The sequence below is a fragment of the Adiantum capillus-veneris genome, chromosome 30, assembly GCF_014529385.1.
Source record: "Adiantum capillus-veneris isolate H3 chromosome 30, ASM1452938v2, whole genome shotgun sequence".
Lineage (NCBI taxonomy): Eukaryota > Viridiplantae > Streptophyta > Polypodiopsida > Polypodiales > Pteridaceae > Adiantum > Adiantum capillus-veneris.
In genome coordinates this window covers 65,760,419-65,777,515 of record NC_140960.1, presented here as the reverse complement: position 1 = coordinate 65,777,515, position 17,097 = coordinate 65,760,419, and the positions used below count along the sequence as shown (strand labels likewise).

General features: G+C 45.3%; 1 protein-coding gene and 1 long non-coding RNA gene across 2 annotated transcripts in view; both read right to left on the bottom strand.

Moving 5' to 3' along the window:
* Positions 1-335: 335 nt before the first annotated feature.
* On the bottom strand, positions 336-4,528 carry LOC147418106 (uncharacterized). Its single transcript, XR_015187269.1, has 3 exons — positions 3,260-4,528; positions 3,052-3,131; positions 336-2,956 (listed from the first exon to the last, which is right to left on the bottom strand). It is a non-coding gene; the product is annotated as an uncharacterized LOC147418106 (long non-coding RNA).
* A 3,182-nt stretch (positions 4,529-7,710) lies between these two features.
* LOC147418105 (GDSL esterase/lipase At4g10955-like) overlaps positions 7,711-17,097 on the bottom strand; it is a 36,212-nt gene continuing 26,825 nt past the window's right edge. The window contains exon 3 of the mRNA XM_086507519.1: positions 7,711-8,668. Within this exon, the coding sequence (XP_086363645.1) occupies positions 8,060-8,668 (609 nt within the window). The 3' untranslated portion in view covers positions 7,711-8,059. The remainder of the gene's footprint in view (positions 8,669-17,097) is intronic.

The following is a 17,097-nucleotide window of genomic DNA, read 5'->3' as shown; positions in this document are numbered from 1 at the left end:
ACAGCACGTGGCTACACATTGCTAGTGCACGCAATAGCAACCGCTCAAGCTAGCCATAGTCCTCTCTCTCTCTACGCACAATGATCTCCAATCCCCCTTAATTGTACTCTTCTAGTGATTTGCGTGCACGACTCTTTTGAGCCACCGGAGACACACACACACACCGCGTGACCACGTCCATCTTTTCTTGGGAATGGACAAGCCTACATTACACACCCACAGGCCACCACCCAAGTAAAATCATTATCTTAAGAAGGTGAAGGTTCACACTAACATCCTAAAACATTAAAAGAGCATGGGATTGACGGATATGAAATGAAGGGACTCATTTGAAAACTAAAAACGAGTGATAAAATCACGAGGCCTGCCACTGAAAAGGGCACATCAATCTAAGCATGGCTTTTGAGTCGTATTAAGCTTTGCCAAAGAGCTTCGAATGCCAATCTTCCAGGTTGATGCTGGCATTGTGGTCTTTCATGATGATCTTTTCTGTCAGGCAGAGCTAGTTGAGACAATGCCTCTCTAACAAGATTGGAAGAAAAGAACTTTGCCAGATCACTAAGTGCCAAGTGACATTGATTGATAGGCTATACCCAATGGCTCACTTCCGAGCATTCCACACTTCACTATGGCCTTATCTAGGCCAAAAATAGGTACTAAAAGTCCATATACAGGATGCTTGGGAGGAAGGATTTCTGTGATCTTCATTCTCTTTTGTGGTTTCCAAGGAGTTGACAGCAAATGCGAACCTGCACAAAGATTTTTGAGATGATTTATGGTGCAAACGGTTGCTTCCTAAGACCACCTCGGAGGGCAAGAAAGGTTGGCCACTAAGTATGTGCCCATCAACATAGCAAGGGCCCTCTCTAAAGAGGTGTTAGCCTTGTCCATAGAGGGGTGAACCGTGCCCCTCATCTTTACACACCGTGCCACTACACGCGCAATGTTGTGAACTGCATCCAGGTTTGGGGGGGCCTCGAGCGTCAGATCCAATACACATTGCATTTGCCCTTGCTTAATGAGAGGATTTGCCCACTCAAAAATGTTTCCCTCATCATACTCCATGTCAATAGCTTTGCAACCGCTCATAATCTCCAAGAGCAGGACTCCAAAACTGTACGCATCATGGTTGGTTGTCAAGTAGTGGAGCCTATAATACTTCGGATCTGCGTAGCCCAAAGTGTCTGTTGGAAGCTCCAACAACGATGAGTCATTGTCCATGGGAACCAAAAAAGATAAGCCAAATTCTGAAACTCTTGCATTCCACTCATCATCAAACAGAATGTTTGATGACTTTTATGTCCTTGTGAAACTCTGGAGGGCAGACATAACCATGCAAGTGTTCCAATCCACGGGTTGCTTGAACCACAATAGTTACCCGTCTCACCCACCCAAGGTGATGGTTGTTGCCATGAAGCTACTCGTGCGAAGTCCCATTGGCCAACTAACTCATGAAGATCAAGCTCACTGCAGAACTCGTTTGAGTTTTTCTGTTATTGATTGGGCATGGGCACTGCTGCAGCTAAGGCTGAGTTTGCGGAGACAAATCACTCAAGAATGCCACCGGACATGCAAAGCTAGCTTGAGCAACTTGAGGGTTAAATATATATCCACAGGTATCCATATTGCAAGATTAGAAGGTTCCTACACCGAACGAAGCTTGCTCATGTTGGGAAACTTAGAGAAAACCATGGTGAACTTCCCGATTTTCTCCAACTTTCCCTTTCTGCCGGGCCGTAAAATCATGCTTCCATTGTAAGCAGTGAAAACTTCTATTCAATCATACAATGTCCCTGGGCTGGAATAATAGCATCCTTCCCTCCATAGTTGAAGATGCACTGTAGCTGATTGATCTGCAACGAGACAAACTGACGTCATCAAAACATTGTCGCCTCTCACCGTCATACCCTTTTCAAATATAATAAAAAAAAGTGTTGATGTTGTTGAAGGTGGTCGGACGCATATCCTTGATCATGACATTACTAGGAGCAGTCGATTGTTGTGGCTACAACTCAGAAGGCGCCATTTACATCACAGATTTACAAAAACGCAGTGTGACCTTCGGTTTTGTATCTACTACGAGGATAGGCTCATGATGAAAATCAAATGGGAATGGCCAGTAGACCTGCAGAGATGGCGAGCAAGGAGGGTGCCCAACGATGTCAGCAAGCAGAGTAAAGAACGTGGAAAGAGGGCATAAGAGAAGTAAGAAAACCTCAATTTTGATGGCAGCCGGAGATAAGCATGGAGATGGCCAGGACGATGAGGTTGAGGGCGATGAGGGGGGGACGCAGGTAGTTCATGGCATGGACAAGGCCAATGATCTGGGGCCTTGAGGGCTTGATGCCGCCCATGTGGTTGAAGCCCCAACCACCTGGCTCTACACCATCGTCCTCCAATTTTTTTGACCTCCAACCCTTGCAATCCCTCGTTTATAAGTGACACGGGGTGTCACTCGAGGGATCGACAGCGGGGAGCACGATCGGCAGGGCGAGGGGCTTTAGGCAATGGGCGCAGAATGACTGCAGCAGCAAGCCAGTAGTGTGATGTGTCTTGCGATGCCGCCGACGGCTACATCTTGCAACATTCAATGGCGGTGCACCGTGCTTGCATGTAGGCAGTGGGGACAAGAGATTGTGCGGCTTGATGCCAGATGGGAGTGGGTGTTGTCGTCAACTCTCTCTCTCTCTCTCTCTCTCTCTCTCTCTCTTTAATGACAGTAGGACCTCGCAGGAATTGTAACTATTTTTACTTGCAATTGTACCCCCATCATCACATCCTTCGTCTCTGGGATTCTTTCCTCTCCAGTAAACAAGCCCACCTCCTCCTCGACTTCCTGGATGGTAGATAGGATATGGAAGCTGAACTTGGCAATGTTGACACTCTTGAGGGCGAAAATGCGATGGGTGAGCTTGCGCTGCACCTGGTAAACCTTTCCGAATCGGCCCTCTGTAACCTGCCGCAAGATTGGTGAAGTCGTTAATGCTGTTGTTCATTCGATGATCTCATAATACCCTAAAAGAAATATTTTGAAGCTGGTAGGCGGGTCACCTGCTGCTGCTAAGCTGTTAACGAAGACGTATGCAGCGAAAGCCTCACAAGGCCCGGTGTTTGAAACAGCGAAGGGTCACCTGCAATTAAAAAGAGCCAGACCATGTATGCAAATTTGTGTGCATAAGAATGCTCAAGGGTAAGCAGTAGATCATTTTCATTTCTTAAATGGAGTATTCCGGCTCTGTTTACGAGTGAATAGTCTTACCCTCAAGCAGAAGGAGATCATGCATACACATCAAACTCTTTTGCGTGAGCGGGTGCATCACTAGAATCTAATATGGTAACACCAAGTGGTGGTGCTAAATATACCAGATGTGGCTTCGAAGGTGGCTCCACAAAAGCATTTTGCTTTGCATAGTGGTGATACCCTCAAAAGGGACAAGACCGAGCGCAGCTACCCTTGAAGGGAAGTATGCTCCAAGACTTTTTCCATGATTGAGCTCTTTCAAATGGAAGAATGGGACTATGAATCTATAGCGCCAATTCATTGTAGATCTAAACGTCCACTATATGTGGTTCTCGATGCAGAGGTTATCACAAGAAATTAATGGTGAGAAGACAACTGGCCTCAGGCATCTATAAATGAGGACCCCATCATTTTTAACACCCATGGTAGTAATCTGTGGTAGGCATAGGTTAAAAGATGGCATTTACGGCCTGAGACAGAACCCTTCACTGGGCGCCTGACAATGACTGGTTTCTTTATGGTTTGTGGGATTCATTTTCTGAAGGGAGTCAAACTTCTAGATCAAACCAACAACTTCTTAGGGTTCTCTTATTGTTCATATCTTTGTAAGCTCTTTCAGAAGAGGAGAGGGAGAGGAGAGCTGCATCAACACAAGGCCATGGTGAGCTGCAACGTCACTTGCTCTGCCTCCTTACACACGCACCATTTGGAAGAGGGGGAGAGAAGGCTTGCAATGGCAGTCCCTCGACGCTCTTCCCGCGCGCCCTCTGGAGCATACATGGAGAACCTTTGTAGTACCATGGTGTAACTACCTCTGTAGCCCCCAATCATGCAATTTTTGAAATCGCATGACGTGGCACCCAACCCCGTCATCATCCCCCGCCCCGTCAACCCCACCTCGTCCATTGTGGCATGCCTCATCACCCCGCCACGTCGGCACTTTGCAACCCCCGACGAGCCCGGGTTTACGTCTTGCATCGGGCAACCCCGCCCCCGCGTCACCATGCGACTCGCCACGCGTCCAACCGAGATGCCCTCGCTCCTCGTGTCCCACTTGCGCACCATCGATGCCATCAAACGGGCTTGTCACCATCCAAGGCAAATAGTCCTGAGGCTGGACTACTAGCATTGTCAAGTACCCCATAAATTTCAAGGGCCCTTTTTACCGGCTGGTGCAAGTCTTATGTTCATGCTTTTCCACTTTCCGCTAGTTAACTTGATGAGCCTATCTCAAATGTAGAGGACTCCCTTCTCCCTTCCTACTATAGGGCCCTTCAAAATGAAGGGTTTTATGAGGGAGCCCTCTTAGACATTTACAAACAACGCCATTTTCTTTGGTTTATGCATGGAGAAATATGCATGCAAGTGTTCTCGATTTGAAACGGTGCGATTTTAAATGAATATAGCATTGGCTAATTATTTTTTATCTTTTGTAAGCCTTGAATGATTTTGCCTTATTTATGCTAAATATGATTCTTGTAAGTTCATATCAATCACAATTTTTAGGGTGTAAGAAAATTGACTTAGCATAAAAATTATATTTTATTGCTCTCATGGATTATCCAAGAAAGCAAGGAAACTATTGTTGTGAATTGGAAAAAGCAAGAATTCAGACCACTGAAATAGGGTAGCTCTCGCCGTAGGATATTATGATGTATCCGAGGTTGTGGGTTCTTATGATATTTTTTTGGCCATGGCTCAATTTGAGCATGGTGCTAATGTAATGGGTCCTTCTTATTAATACAATCTTTTACATAACGTGAGATTTGCAACAAAAAAAGAAAGTATCTTTTATTGCTAGAGTAGATCTTTAATCTCATATCGTTGATGCTCTTTTACCAATGATAAGAATTTAGCTATTATATCGTAAGATTGCTTTTATCATACGATAAAAAATCTACAATTTTTTTCACATTTAATATAGTGTTACTTTTTGGAGGCACCGCCCCTCTCTCTCTCTCTCTCTCTCTCTCTCTCTCTCTCTCTCTCTCTCGCGTCATCGGGTTGCGAGTGTGCACTAGCTGAAGGTTTGTAGGAGAGAGTGCCACGTGTCTTTTGTGTTCTTTTTTTTTTTTTTTTTTGGGGGGGGGGGGGGGGGGAGGGGAGGGATGATCCTTCCCCCATTATAGATTGTATAGATAAGGCCCGCATTAACCATTAAGCAAGAAGATGGAAGACACCCTTCCATTTTCAAGCCTACATGTAATCCCAACAAAAAATAGGAAAAAGTAAGATGGTCTAGACCTAATACGTATGCACATCCATGTAAGAGAAAGAAGAGTGCATCGATAAAACCAATTCTTCACAAGACCTTCAATGGTGCTTCCTCAAATTGATGAAGAAAATAAGGTGTTGACAAATAGCTGAAAAAATCCCCTTTGTGGAAGGGTTTGGCACTTTCCAATACATGGGTGCCGCATCAATCCCGAGCAGGAGGAGGTTACCATGTTATGGTAGTGATGTGTGTGAACACACTTGGGATCACTGGGGCACTTTTTGCCTCAAGGGGAGGCTTGTTTCCCTAGCTTGTATGTCCGCCCATCATTGCAAGGCAAGCCTTTTATTTATATTAGCAAAATTCATAATACTACTTCCTATGGTGTGTAATATTGAGCTTCTCCTTCTTCTTCTCCATCTTTGTGTGCATTCTTGCAACCATAATCCAACGAGTGTTGCTTGCATACTAAGGAGATAATATGAACTAGAGGCGAAGTCTAGTCTCCCTGGAGCAGTGCAAATCTCTCTTCCCCTTTGTCATCTCCATTGTTGGCCTTCCTGAGGCCATGTTCTTAGGGCCCATTGGAATCAAGAGAGGGGATCATTCCATCCAAGAGGAGGCACTCATATCCAAGCAAACAACTAATGAAATGACAAGGCTTGCCCATGATAAAAGGCATGTCCATTGCGCGATGTACTATAACCTCAAATCCCAAAAAGAACTATCATGTTTCACCTCTCTAAAAAGGGAATTTTCATATTGAATTCGAATACACAAGCAAGAAGTTACTTGCATTCCTGTCTCATGAAGCAGCATTGTTTTTGTGTAGCCTAAAGTAACAAGGCGAGTGGGCTATAGATTTGAGATCCAAATTATTTTAGGAACCCTTTCCCATAAGGAGGTGAGTGATATCTGTTGTTCAATGCCATCTGAAAGGAAGGCATAGAACCCATTAGGGCTTTCCTAGGCAGCTCTGTTACATATTTCTCTGTGAAATGTTTGTTGTTTCTTATTAGGACTAAGTAGCTACTAATTGATGTTCCAAAGGTCTATACCTGAACATAATGCAACTCTATTCATAAATGCTCTCCCAACTTGAGACTCACCTCTTCCATAGAGCTTGGAACAGAAATCTAGTGTTTCATTTTACCATCAAGCATTCACAAGATCTTAAGACTAAGCACGCTAATAGACACCGCAAGGCACGTATGGTTGAGAATATAACATCCCTTGCAGCTTGCCCTTAACAACTTTCCTTCATGATGGTGGTTGCACCTCCAACGAGGTGCAAGGTCATAGGAGATTGGATTCTAATCTTGCACCATTATGCAGGTATGAAACTTTGTTCTGATCAAAGCCGATTTCCTTGGAATTAAGCAAGCCTTTACCCCAAGTCGAAAAAACAAATCTAGGGATGGCAGCGTCGTGCGTAGCTAGGGTTCTACACCTTTGTCCAAAATTTATGACTATTCAAAACTCACTACCAAACCCCATGTATTCCAAAATCATGAGAGCTGCAAAGGCCCAAATCAACAATATAGGGAAGACAGTAGGATACACTTCTGATGCATTAAACTGATGTGAGAGCATATGCCCAAATCTTTTAGCTCACTCAAGCCTCCCATTGATCATGTTACGAGTGGGAGGGGGATGATGAGAGGAACAAAGATAACGGAAGAAGAGAAAAGAGATCATCAAGAGTCCTTCCCACCAGCATCGTAAATCGTGGCTGTTCATGGTCCACTGCTACACTGGTCTTCTCTTGCAGCATCGCGATGCTGAAGCCACAGACCCATAAGGCCAGTGGACACCGTTTGAGCTATTATCATAAAGCTCTGAGAGGGGGAGCTTCAGCCCTAACATGCCGATCACCCTTGATACATTTCATAAAAAGCTAGATCCTCTCCACTATCTCCACATTTCTCCATGCGCCTCTCTCTCTCTCTCTCTCTCTCTCTCTCTCTCTCTCTCTCAAATGAACAGGGCCTGTTCCATTATTATATCGAAGCCAAATAACAAGATTCAATCAAAGACCCTCAAGATAAACAGGACAAAGCTGAGGGAGAGTGACAAGTAAATTTGGACGGCTGAGATAGGAAGATTCGCAATAGCACCACATAAACCTGCCTGGGTCATCTTCAGCCACCAAACAATATGTAGCACCCATAGCAAAGATCCATAATGACATTTGACAAACATACACCTGTGCATTTTTGTTGAGAGGTGCAAAAAAATGATATTGATCTCAAGGTAAACGGAAATAGATGAAAATGCATGACATCCATTTCCATTATCCATAATCGTGCTACCACACCATTCATTTCAAGGTGAAATTACACACAACTCTTCAAAGATATTGATGTACCTTTTTGTCAAAGGCAACAAATTATATACAGCCCCTAAGCCGAGCAAAGCTTTGCCCGGTAAAAGAACACATACATCGGCATCAAATACAGCAGGTCTTCAGTAGCCGCCTTGATGGACTCTGCAGCCAGCCTTGTTGTAAATATAGAGAAAATTCACTGAATTGCTGTCCCAGACATGCACCTCCCTCGGATTCAACTCATGACTGGCCTAAACATGTGGCTATTTTTGTTCCATCAAGAATGCGTAGATTGTGACTCCCCACACAAACCAACAGTAGCCTTTTGGTATTCAACCTCTAAATCAGGCCACCACCACTGATGTAAGCCATGAGGCCTTACAAGCTTCGCACACCTCTTACTCATAACATGCAGGTGTGCACATGGGATGAGATGGAATGCCTTGCAGTCCCCTACAAGATACTGCTGGATAGTCCCTCGCAAAGACACTGGTGCAGCCAGCTGTGCTAAAGAGCCAACACCAATTTGCTGCATGAAATCATGGCTATTAAAGTAGCTTATGTAAGATGAACAGACTGGATCCCGCACGTTGATGTAAAGATGAGGGTGCCAGACTTTTAAACAGAAAAACTCTTGAGAAAATGTCTGCCTCTTATCTGCGTCAAGAAGAAGGTATGATAAACCGGTTGCACAGGCCATCCCCGCAAGACTCAAGCCAAGCTTCCATCCACGACTCTTGATGGGTTCTATTGGTGGCGACGGATGGGGGGGGTTGAATAAATGAGTGTCCACAAGGGTACCTTCATATGCAAGAGTCTGTCCCGCCAGCAAAGCAATGGCAGCTCCTAGAGAGTGCCCAGCTATAGTAGCATTGTCCAAACCCACCTGTACAGTCCAAAACAAGAAAAAATGAATATTCAAAAAGTCATATCATGAAGAACTAGCAATGTTCTTAGCAAAAGCTTCTATATTCAAAAGCATCATATAAACTCATGGTAATTGTTCACAAAACAATGTAACCAGCATTTCTTCGTGTGGACTGAATACTAAAAACCCATTGCACGCCGAACTAGACTAAGGCACCCAAACAGATAAAAGCCCTGTACGCATGGGTGCACAAGTTTCCTCCCCCCCCCCCCCCCCAACCTCCGGGCAGTAATCAATGTACATCTGCTGCAAGGCAGATCATGACCAGCACTACCAGCCCATGTCCCTGCCAGCAGAACAGCAGGAGCAATCATACAGCAATATCCGACAGCTGATCGGCGAGTCCCAGAGAAAAGACCAGAATCTAAACATGAGAGCATGGGACAATGTGGCATCCGACTAAGACATCACCGAGTGAATTTATAATCCACACTCTGCTGTCGCAAGAGAATATGCTGTCCAACACTAGCTGCGCACTCAAAGAATGACATTGTCTGACCCCTGGTCTGCAGCTGAAGGCCAACACCATTCCCCGGCATCCCAGTATAACTCTGACAGCGGTCGGCTCTCCCACACCCTAAATGCTAAGAGTTGATACCATCAAACAAAGGAGCTGGGTCCACGACTTGGTGTTTCCCACTACTCGGAATCCAGAGAAAGGGATGGCTTAGGAAGAATGGTCACAAAAACAAGCCTTGTAAGAATGTCATTTGAGACTGAATCTGAGAATGTAGAGAATAAAATGCGACCAAAGCAAGTGTAATAGACTTGGACACTCCAAGCCGAAGATCTAATGCAACACACGTGAGAAAACTGAAAGAATTGAACAAAATTGAGAAAGAGACCACACGGCAGCGGAATTCCGTGCCCAGAGAGACTGGCCCCAAAGATTGGCGCCCCTTCTCAGTATTCTTTTTTTTTTCCAAGAAAAAGATCCTTCCATTAGTTAATAAAACTGCCCATAGGGCTACAAACCACCTCTACTAGAGAGGGGCTACATCAAAAGCATGGGGAGACTCTCCCAGTGAGTAAACAAAATATGTACAATGAGGCTAAATCACAAAATGGGGGGAGGAAAGAGCCACACAGGTGGCGGATAGTGCCATCTAGGCACATCCTGGACCATGGTGAGGAAGGGCCCTCGGCGCCAGAGTCGCAGGAAAGCCTCACTACGCTCCCGCATGCCGTTGGAGCTGCTTTGAAGTCTCTCGAATTGACCCCTGAGAGTATGGATCAACTCTAGCCAAAAGTCACGAACAGTCTCTGCCGGTGGGACAGGGCGAGCCTCGCAGATGCAGAAGCAACAAGCCCGCCAAATGAATCAAAGGACAGTCAAAAGAGGCTAATTCTACTATCTTAGATCTGCTGAAATGTTGTGTCAGATAATAAGGGCAAGTAGGAACAGTATCTACCTATGCTTAAGTATGCATACAACAATACGGTGCATACGTCAACAAGCAAGGCACTTTGAGATTGTTGAGGGTGGCAAAAAGGTTCCTCTCATTTTGCACACAAAGGACAAGATTTTTAGGCAAATCAATATGTAGAGAACATGGATGAAACGTATAAGAAGATCAAGCTTGCCTTGGAGAAGACTTGAGCAAAGCAGAGAAGGGTTGTTGATCGTCACCAACGTGAATTGTTGTTTTCACCTGGTGATTGGGTGCTCTTACGGTTTGAAAAGGCAAGGTTAAAGAAGATGAAGGGCAAGGAAAGGTTGTTTCTGAAGCTAAGTATGCGTTACTATGGGCTTTTTCAAGTACTTGACAAGATCAGGGATGTTGCTTATAGGCTGAAATTTCCTAACACTTGGAAGATTCATATACCTAGATGAATCCAGGATAGGCCCAGATTCACCCTTAAAAGGAAAGTGCAAGGTACAGACCCATGGTAGTCACCCACAAGACAATATAACCATCAGCTCCATCATGCATAGTATTGACTAAATACCACGACATCCCCACTAACGTCGTCAGTGCCCAATAGTGGGTGTAGAACTAGGTACTAACATATGCTCCCAAACACAACACACAACACACACACACACACACACAAGAGCATACATCAACACAAAGTTCAATGTACTGAGTTTCTGTCATGACTCCGGAGATCAAGGGCAGACTCAGCCATAATGAAGCCTAACCGTTTCCCGTGAGTCTTCTAAGACCCTTCGTGGGAGACGCGTCAAAAGATATGTCAAATGAGGATCAACCAGAAGTTGAGGAACTTGATGAGATCTTGGTACCTGAGCAGATTTTGGCACATAAGGAAAGAAAAGTTAAGGGAAAAGTTGCACAACGGTATGCCCCACTCTGTATACGGTCAAAGATGTCTGAAAGATCTGGACCGGTGGCGTACTGATCTACCATATCCTCAAAGCTATGATGATGAATCGCCGAAATAGCCAAAATAAGTGGCTTGCAGGACAATGCATCAGTCGCCATGTTTTTTTGTCCCTGTACGTGGACAATTTGAAAATGAAATTGTGACAAAATATTTGCCCACCGCATTTGCTTGTTCGAAAGTTGCTTCTAAGGCAAAATGTATCGCAAACTTTGGTGGTCGGTGAACACACTGAAATCGGCTCCGAGTAGCAAGTGCCACCACTGAGTAAGAACATGGATGACTGCCAAAAGCTCTTTCTCATAAATCTGTGCAACCCATTCTCGTCGCGAAAACATTCTGCTCTCATAAGCTATAACATGGCCCTCCTACATTAAGAGCGCTCCTAGACTACGACCACAAGCATCACAATAAACTTCAAATAATTTTTGCAAGTCCGGCAAAACCAAAACTATACAAGTTGTCAACGAGAGTCTTGAAGGCTGCAAACTTCAAATGGTCCCCACGTAAAGGAACCCCTTTTTGCGTCAAAACATGCAAAGGAGAAACAATCTCCGCAAATTTTCGAGTAAACCACCACAAACCCAAAAAGCTGAGAACTTCGTGAACATTCTTCAAATCTGGCCAATCTCAAATGGTCTCCACCTTTGCCGAGTCCATTTTGACACCCTCCACGGAGATAATGTGTCCTAACTCTCTTTTTCCCATTAACCATCAAACGATGTTGCCGCAGTGACTGGAAAACCTGTAACAAATGGTGTTTGTGCTCTACCTCACTCTTGGAGAATACGATGATGTCGTCGAAAGAGGTGCCCATAAATGAAAAATACTCTCGGAAAATCCTGTCCATCAACCTATTGAACGTTGTAGGAGCATGAGCATTTGTGAGACCGAAAGGCATCACCCAATACTCATACAATCCAAAGGACGTCATGAACGCAGTCTTGTATACATCTACAAAGTGTTCCTACACTGATGATAGCCACTTTTTAGGTCATTCTGCTAAAACATATAGAACCCTATAGCCTGTCCAGTATACTATCGATCCTTGATATTGGAAACATGTTCTTGATGGTGATTTCGTTGAGAGGCCTGTAATCAATGCACATTCACCAAGATCCATCTTTCTTTAGAACTAACAACACTGGCGAACAATAAGGAGACGGTACTGGGCTGAATGAGACCCTTCTCTAGAAGCTCTTTCACTTGATGCATAATTTCCTCGTTTTGGGCTCTGCTAACTCTACAGGGTGGCCTCTTTGGTGGGGTGCTTCCCAGAAACAAATCAATGGTGTGATCTTTTGGACACTGAGGAGGTAACTCGCCTGGTAAGCCTTCAGAGCAGCAATCAACTTGAGCTTGTAAAAAGTCTTGTCATTCCTTCTCAAGGTCGGACAAATTTGACATTCTCTTGTCCCTCCTTTCTTTGCTCGCTCCTCCGCTCCTTTAGAACTCTCTAGCTAGTCCTCTAACTGTTCTTCAAGTGCCTTGTTGGGACACTTGGTAAATACATGCCCTTGTCCCCACAACTGTAACATTTACCACCGTATTTGGCATGTTGCTCCGCTAACAATCAAGGGCCTAAAGGTTTCTTTTTCTGTTGCTTTCCCTTCTGTTACTATTGTTCAATTCTTGTTAGGTCCGAACTACATAGTAAATCAAAACAGGGAATGGAAATGGGCATGGAATGCCATTCCCTATTACAAATACTCACATCTAAAACACAGAACGGGGATTCAGAACAGGAACGGGGAACGGATGTGAGAGTGCGCATGTGCGGAAGCGTGTGTGTGTGTGTGTGTGTGTGTGTGTGTGTGTGTGTGTGTGTGTGTGTGTGTGTGTGTGTGTGTGTGTGTGTGAGAGAGAGAGAGAGAGAGAGAGAGAGAGAGAGAGAGCACAAACGCTGCAGATGGGGAAGAGGGGGCGATCAATCCCTCCATGACTACCAAAGCAGAAGACCCGTACAATATCAATCTGTGGGTAGTGGGTACCCCCCCCCCCCCCCCCCCCGCCCTCATATATATGTGCCCAAGAGGAGGTCAAGCAGTGCATGTGTATGACAGCATAAAATGTGTGAGTAGGGCGCCTGGACAAAAGAAGGCAGCCAGCCCAGAAGTGGGCGGCCAACAAAGCAGCCTATATGCATATGCTATGGGTGGCCAACCAAGAGGCACACTAGCCGTACATGCATGTCCTAGACTTGTGAAGCAACAAAGTGTTGTAAATCTAAGACCCCCTCTGAGCACCTGATGCTGAACAAACCGCATGAAGCCGAAGATGTGAGACAAATGATAAAGATGTCTGCTGCAATGTCCACTGAAGGAGACTCCATGAGTGTAGCAACAATCTGGGGTGTCCCAACCTCCGAGAGATCTCCATAGTAAAGTGCCATCACAAGCAATGTAGCAAACTATTGTTGTCACGTGCACATCTAGCCCTATGTGCATGTGGACAAGCTACTTCATGTCTAGGGTTCAGGTCAGCTTAGAAAGTGTTATGGCACCTTTGTGAGCCTATACGCAGGCCGTGCATGTCCAAGCACTTAGAGTAGTTGCATATCCTCTATTTGCACACAGCATGATCATCAGATTACATTCAGTACCCATCAGGAGCATTTTACATTGCAGAACCCATTTTCCCTATTTTAGCCATTTTTCACTTATAATTAATAAATGACTTTGTTGGGAAACTGGGTACGGTAACTTTGGCAAGTTACTTTATAAGAAAGCTAGAGCTAGCATTTTCCGGCAGAAGAGGTAGCAAGGAATCAATTTCTGGCAGTGCACCTTCTCAGCAAGACCGGCAGGACTTAGCGTTTTTCAGCCATCAAGAAGCCTAGCGTTTTCAGCAATTGCAGATCAGCCGCAGTGTTTTGCAGATTGGAGACCAACCTGGCGTTAGCAGTTTCCAGCAGATTGCCTAGCGTTTTTGCAGCAGATACCTCATCAAGCCTAGCATTTTTGGAACAACAGATCAGCCTTAGCATTTGCAATTTCTTGGCGATAGAACCCACTTTTGCATCAGCATTTTCAGTTTTCAGCAGTTAGACTCCGCATCGCAGCCCCCAAACCTCGCAAATCTCACCTTCCCGCAACAGATCCTCGCCACACGGTCAGATCAGCCTGCATTTGCAGATTCAGCCCACTATTCGCAGATTTCAGCATCTGCGTTTTCAGCGCATCGTCGTCACGTCGTCATCATCGCCGTCGTCACTGACATAGAGTCAAAATTCAGCAAATACAAGTTTGCAGATTTCAGCCCCTAGCCTTTTCAGTTTTCAGCCCGTCTCGTCGTCGTCGTCATCGTCGTCGACATCGTCGGCAAGTCCATTGCATTTAGACCATTGTACGAGGATTGTGCAATCAATAGCATACACCTCTCTCGCCATAGAGAGTGGGGCCCTTGGAGGAGGGTTTAACAACATTCTAGTGTCGTATTCTCTTGTCTCTCTCAATCTCAACACCTTCATTCACAATGTCTTTCCACTTTGTTTATGATCATTTGCACTCTCTCACTAAGGAAACGGAAGGCTCTCCCTTCCATAAGTGAAAGGAACCCTTGAGCACAGTTCGGAGCACTCATCTTGAGAAAAGTTCAACATTCACTTCCACTGCACCTTACATTGGTATCAGAGCTTTGGCAGTGTTTCTGTATCACTCAAGAAAGAACCACATAATTTTTTTTGCTTGTTGCGGTCGCACGTAGCCTAAATCCACTTGGACGGGTCAATTCCTAATAGTGTTGTTGAAGAGTGACAAGTAACCCAAGAAAGAAGGGCTTGTCCGGCCTCCCCTTCTTCCTCTTTTCACTCATTGAGAGCGGACCGTGCACTTAGCGGCCGGCCAATCGACGTGAGGTGGGAAAAAGCAACCTTGGTGTGAGCGCAAGGCCGCCAAGGGGTGCACCCGCAGGGAAGAGTAGAGCTCGGGTAGGAGAAGAGCCTTCTCTAACACAAATTGCAAGCTAAAGAAGAACCTCAAGAACTCAAGGACTCAAGAACCACAAGAACCCAAGTTCCTCATGAACTTAAGAACCCAAGATCTTAGCGTATGGTCATAACCCGAAGTGGAATGGATACTTCGCATGGAGGTGATGAGCATGGAAGTGACAAAGAAGAAATTTTCCCACCACGAGGTTTTTCCGACCCTCCCCCATCCCCATCTACGCCAAGGATTGCACCAAATCCTATGGAGGCTTTGATCACGACGATGATGGACATGATGTTACAACAAGAAGCGCAACGCGCCACCTTGGAGCGCGAGCGCGAAGAAAGAAAGGCAGAATTAGATCGCGAGCGCAAAGAAAGAAAGACAGAATTGGAACGCAAGCGCGAAGAAAGATGGTTAGCCTTGGAGCGTAAGCACGAGCAAGCGCGCTTGGCGGCCGAAGACAGAAGGGTAGCTTGGAGCATGAGCGTGAGCAAGCGCGCTTGGCAGTCGAAGACAGAAGGGTAGCCTTGGAGCGCGAGCGTGAGCAAGCGCGCTTGGCGGCCGAAGATAGACAGAAGGGTAGCCTTGGAGTTAGAGCGTGAGGCACAGAGAGACCAACGCATACAAGAGTTGGTCCTACGGGTACTCACCTCGAAACCCGAGCCGATCAAACATGTTGGTGGTTCATCAAGTGGCGCAAGCTGAGATTTGGACTCCAACAACCCCATCACAGAAAAATTGACATTCAGTAAGTATGACGGTAAGATGGATGCTAATGCTATTCATTCTTGGTTGCATCAATTTAATGCTTATTTTGCGACAACTAAGAAAACAGGGAATAGCAAAGTTTTGACGGCAGCCATGTATCTTGCCGGTAATGCCATTAACTGGTACCAAGCGTGGCAAGAGGAGCAATTGGCCACGCATCTAGAGGAACCCGAGGAAGACATGCCCCTTTCTTTCAGTTGGGCCGACTTCCAAGACAAGCTCAAGGCGCGGTTCTTGCCACCTCAGTACCTAGAGCGGTTAAAAGAAGATTGGCGCAATCTTAAGTAGAATGGTACTCCAGTCATGTTTTTTTCTAACTGTGTTTTGCAGCTTGGCACCCAATTACGCAAATCGGATGGGAAGCGCAAAGACGCTTTCATTTTCGGGTTGGACGACTATATCAGGTTTGATGTTGAAGTCCTCGATCTCGTAGATCTCAACAAGGCGGTAGTGATTGCTCTCGTGCAGGAGATGAAGCACAATAAGGGAAAGCCTAAGGAGAACAAGACTTCTCAAAGTACCTTAGACTCCTCGGAACGGTAAGAACGGTAACTCTCCTAACCAATCTTCCAATAGTCTTTCGAAAAAGAAGCCTCCAAATGAATCTAAGGGTTAAGCTAACACATTTGCTAAACCTAAGCTCACCCCATATGAAAAAGAAGCACAAGGAATTTTAGGAGGATACATCACGTCAAAAGAACAAGGCATTTATTCTAAAGAAGGTCAATGTTATCATTGTCACATCAACTGTCTCAGAGAAAAAACATGTCCTAACGAATCTAAAGAACCCACAGAACCCACATCTCTGTTAATGCCATAATTGAGAACACTCATGTGTCCCAAGTCTCTCATGATCCTCCCATTGATGAGTCTCTCATTAAGTGTTATGGTCATGTGAAGGGTCAGCGTTTTGTCATATTGTTTGATCCAGGCAGTATGCATGATGTAATTAGTGCCTCTCTTGTAGAGAGAGCCCGCCTAGAGGTTAGTCAAACATCTCCTCTCAAGGTGTCCGGCTTCGCTCCTGGTATGGACTCTCTCATCACGCAAGAGTGCCTTGATGTGTTGTTCACTGTTCAAGAAGTGTCCTTCCGCAGAAAATTTGTATTGTCTCCTCTTTTAGGCTGTGATATGCTTTTAGACATTCGATGGTTTCATGAGCATAACCCTCTCATTGATTGGGCAACCAATACTTTCACTTTCAATGCCAAAAGTGCCTCTCCCGTTGTCATTCCTATGGAGGAAGTTGTTCATTCTTCATCTCTCATTTCTAATGTGCAGGCGAAGATTGAAAAGAATCAGGAGAAGAAGACTCTCTCAGTTTTTTCTTCTCCAACGCACGACACA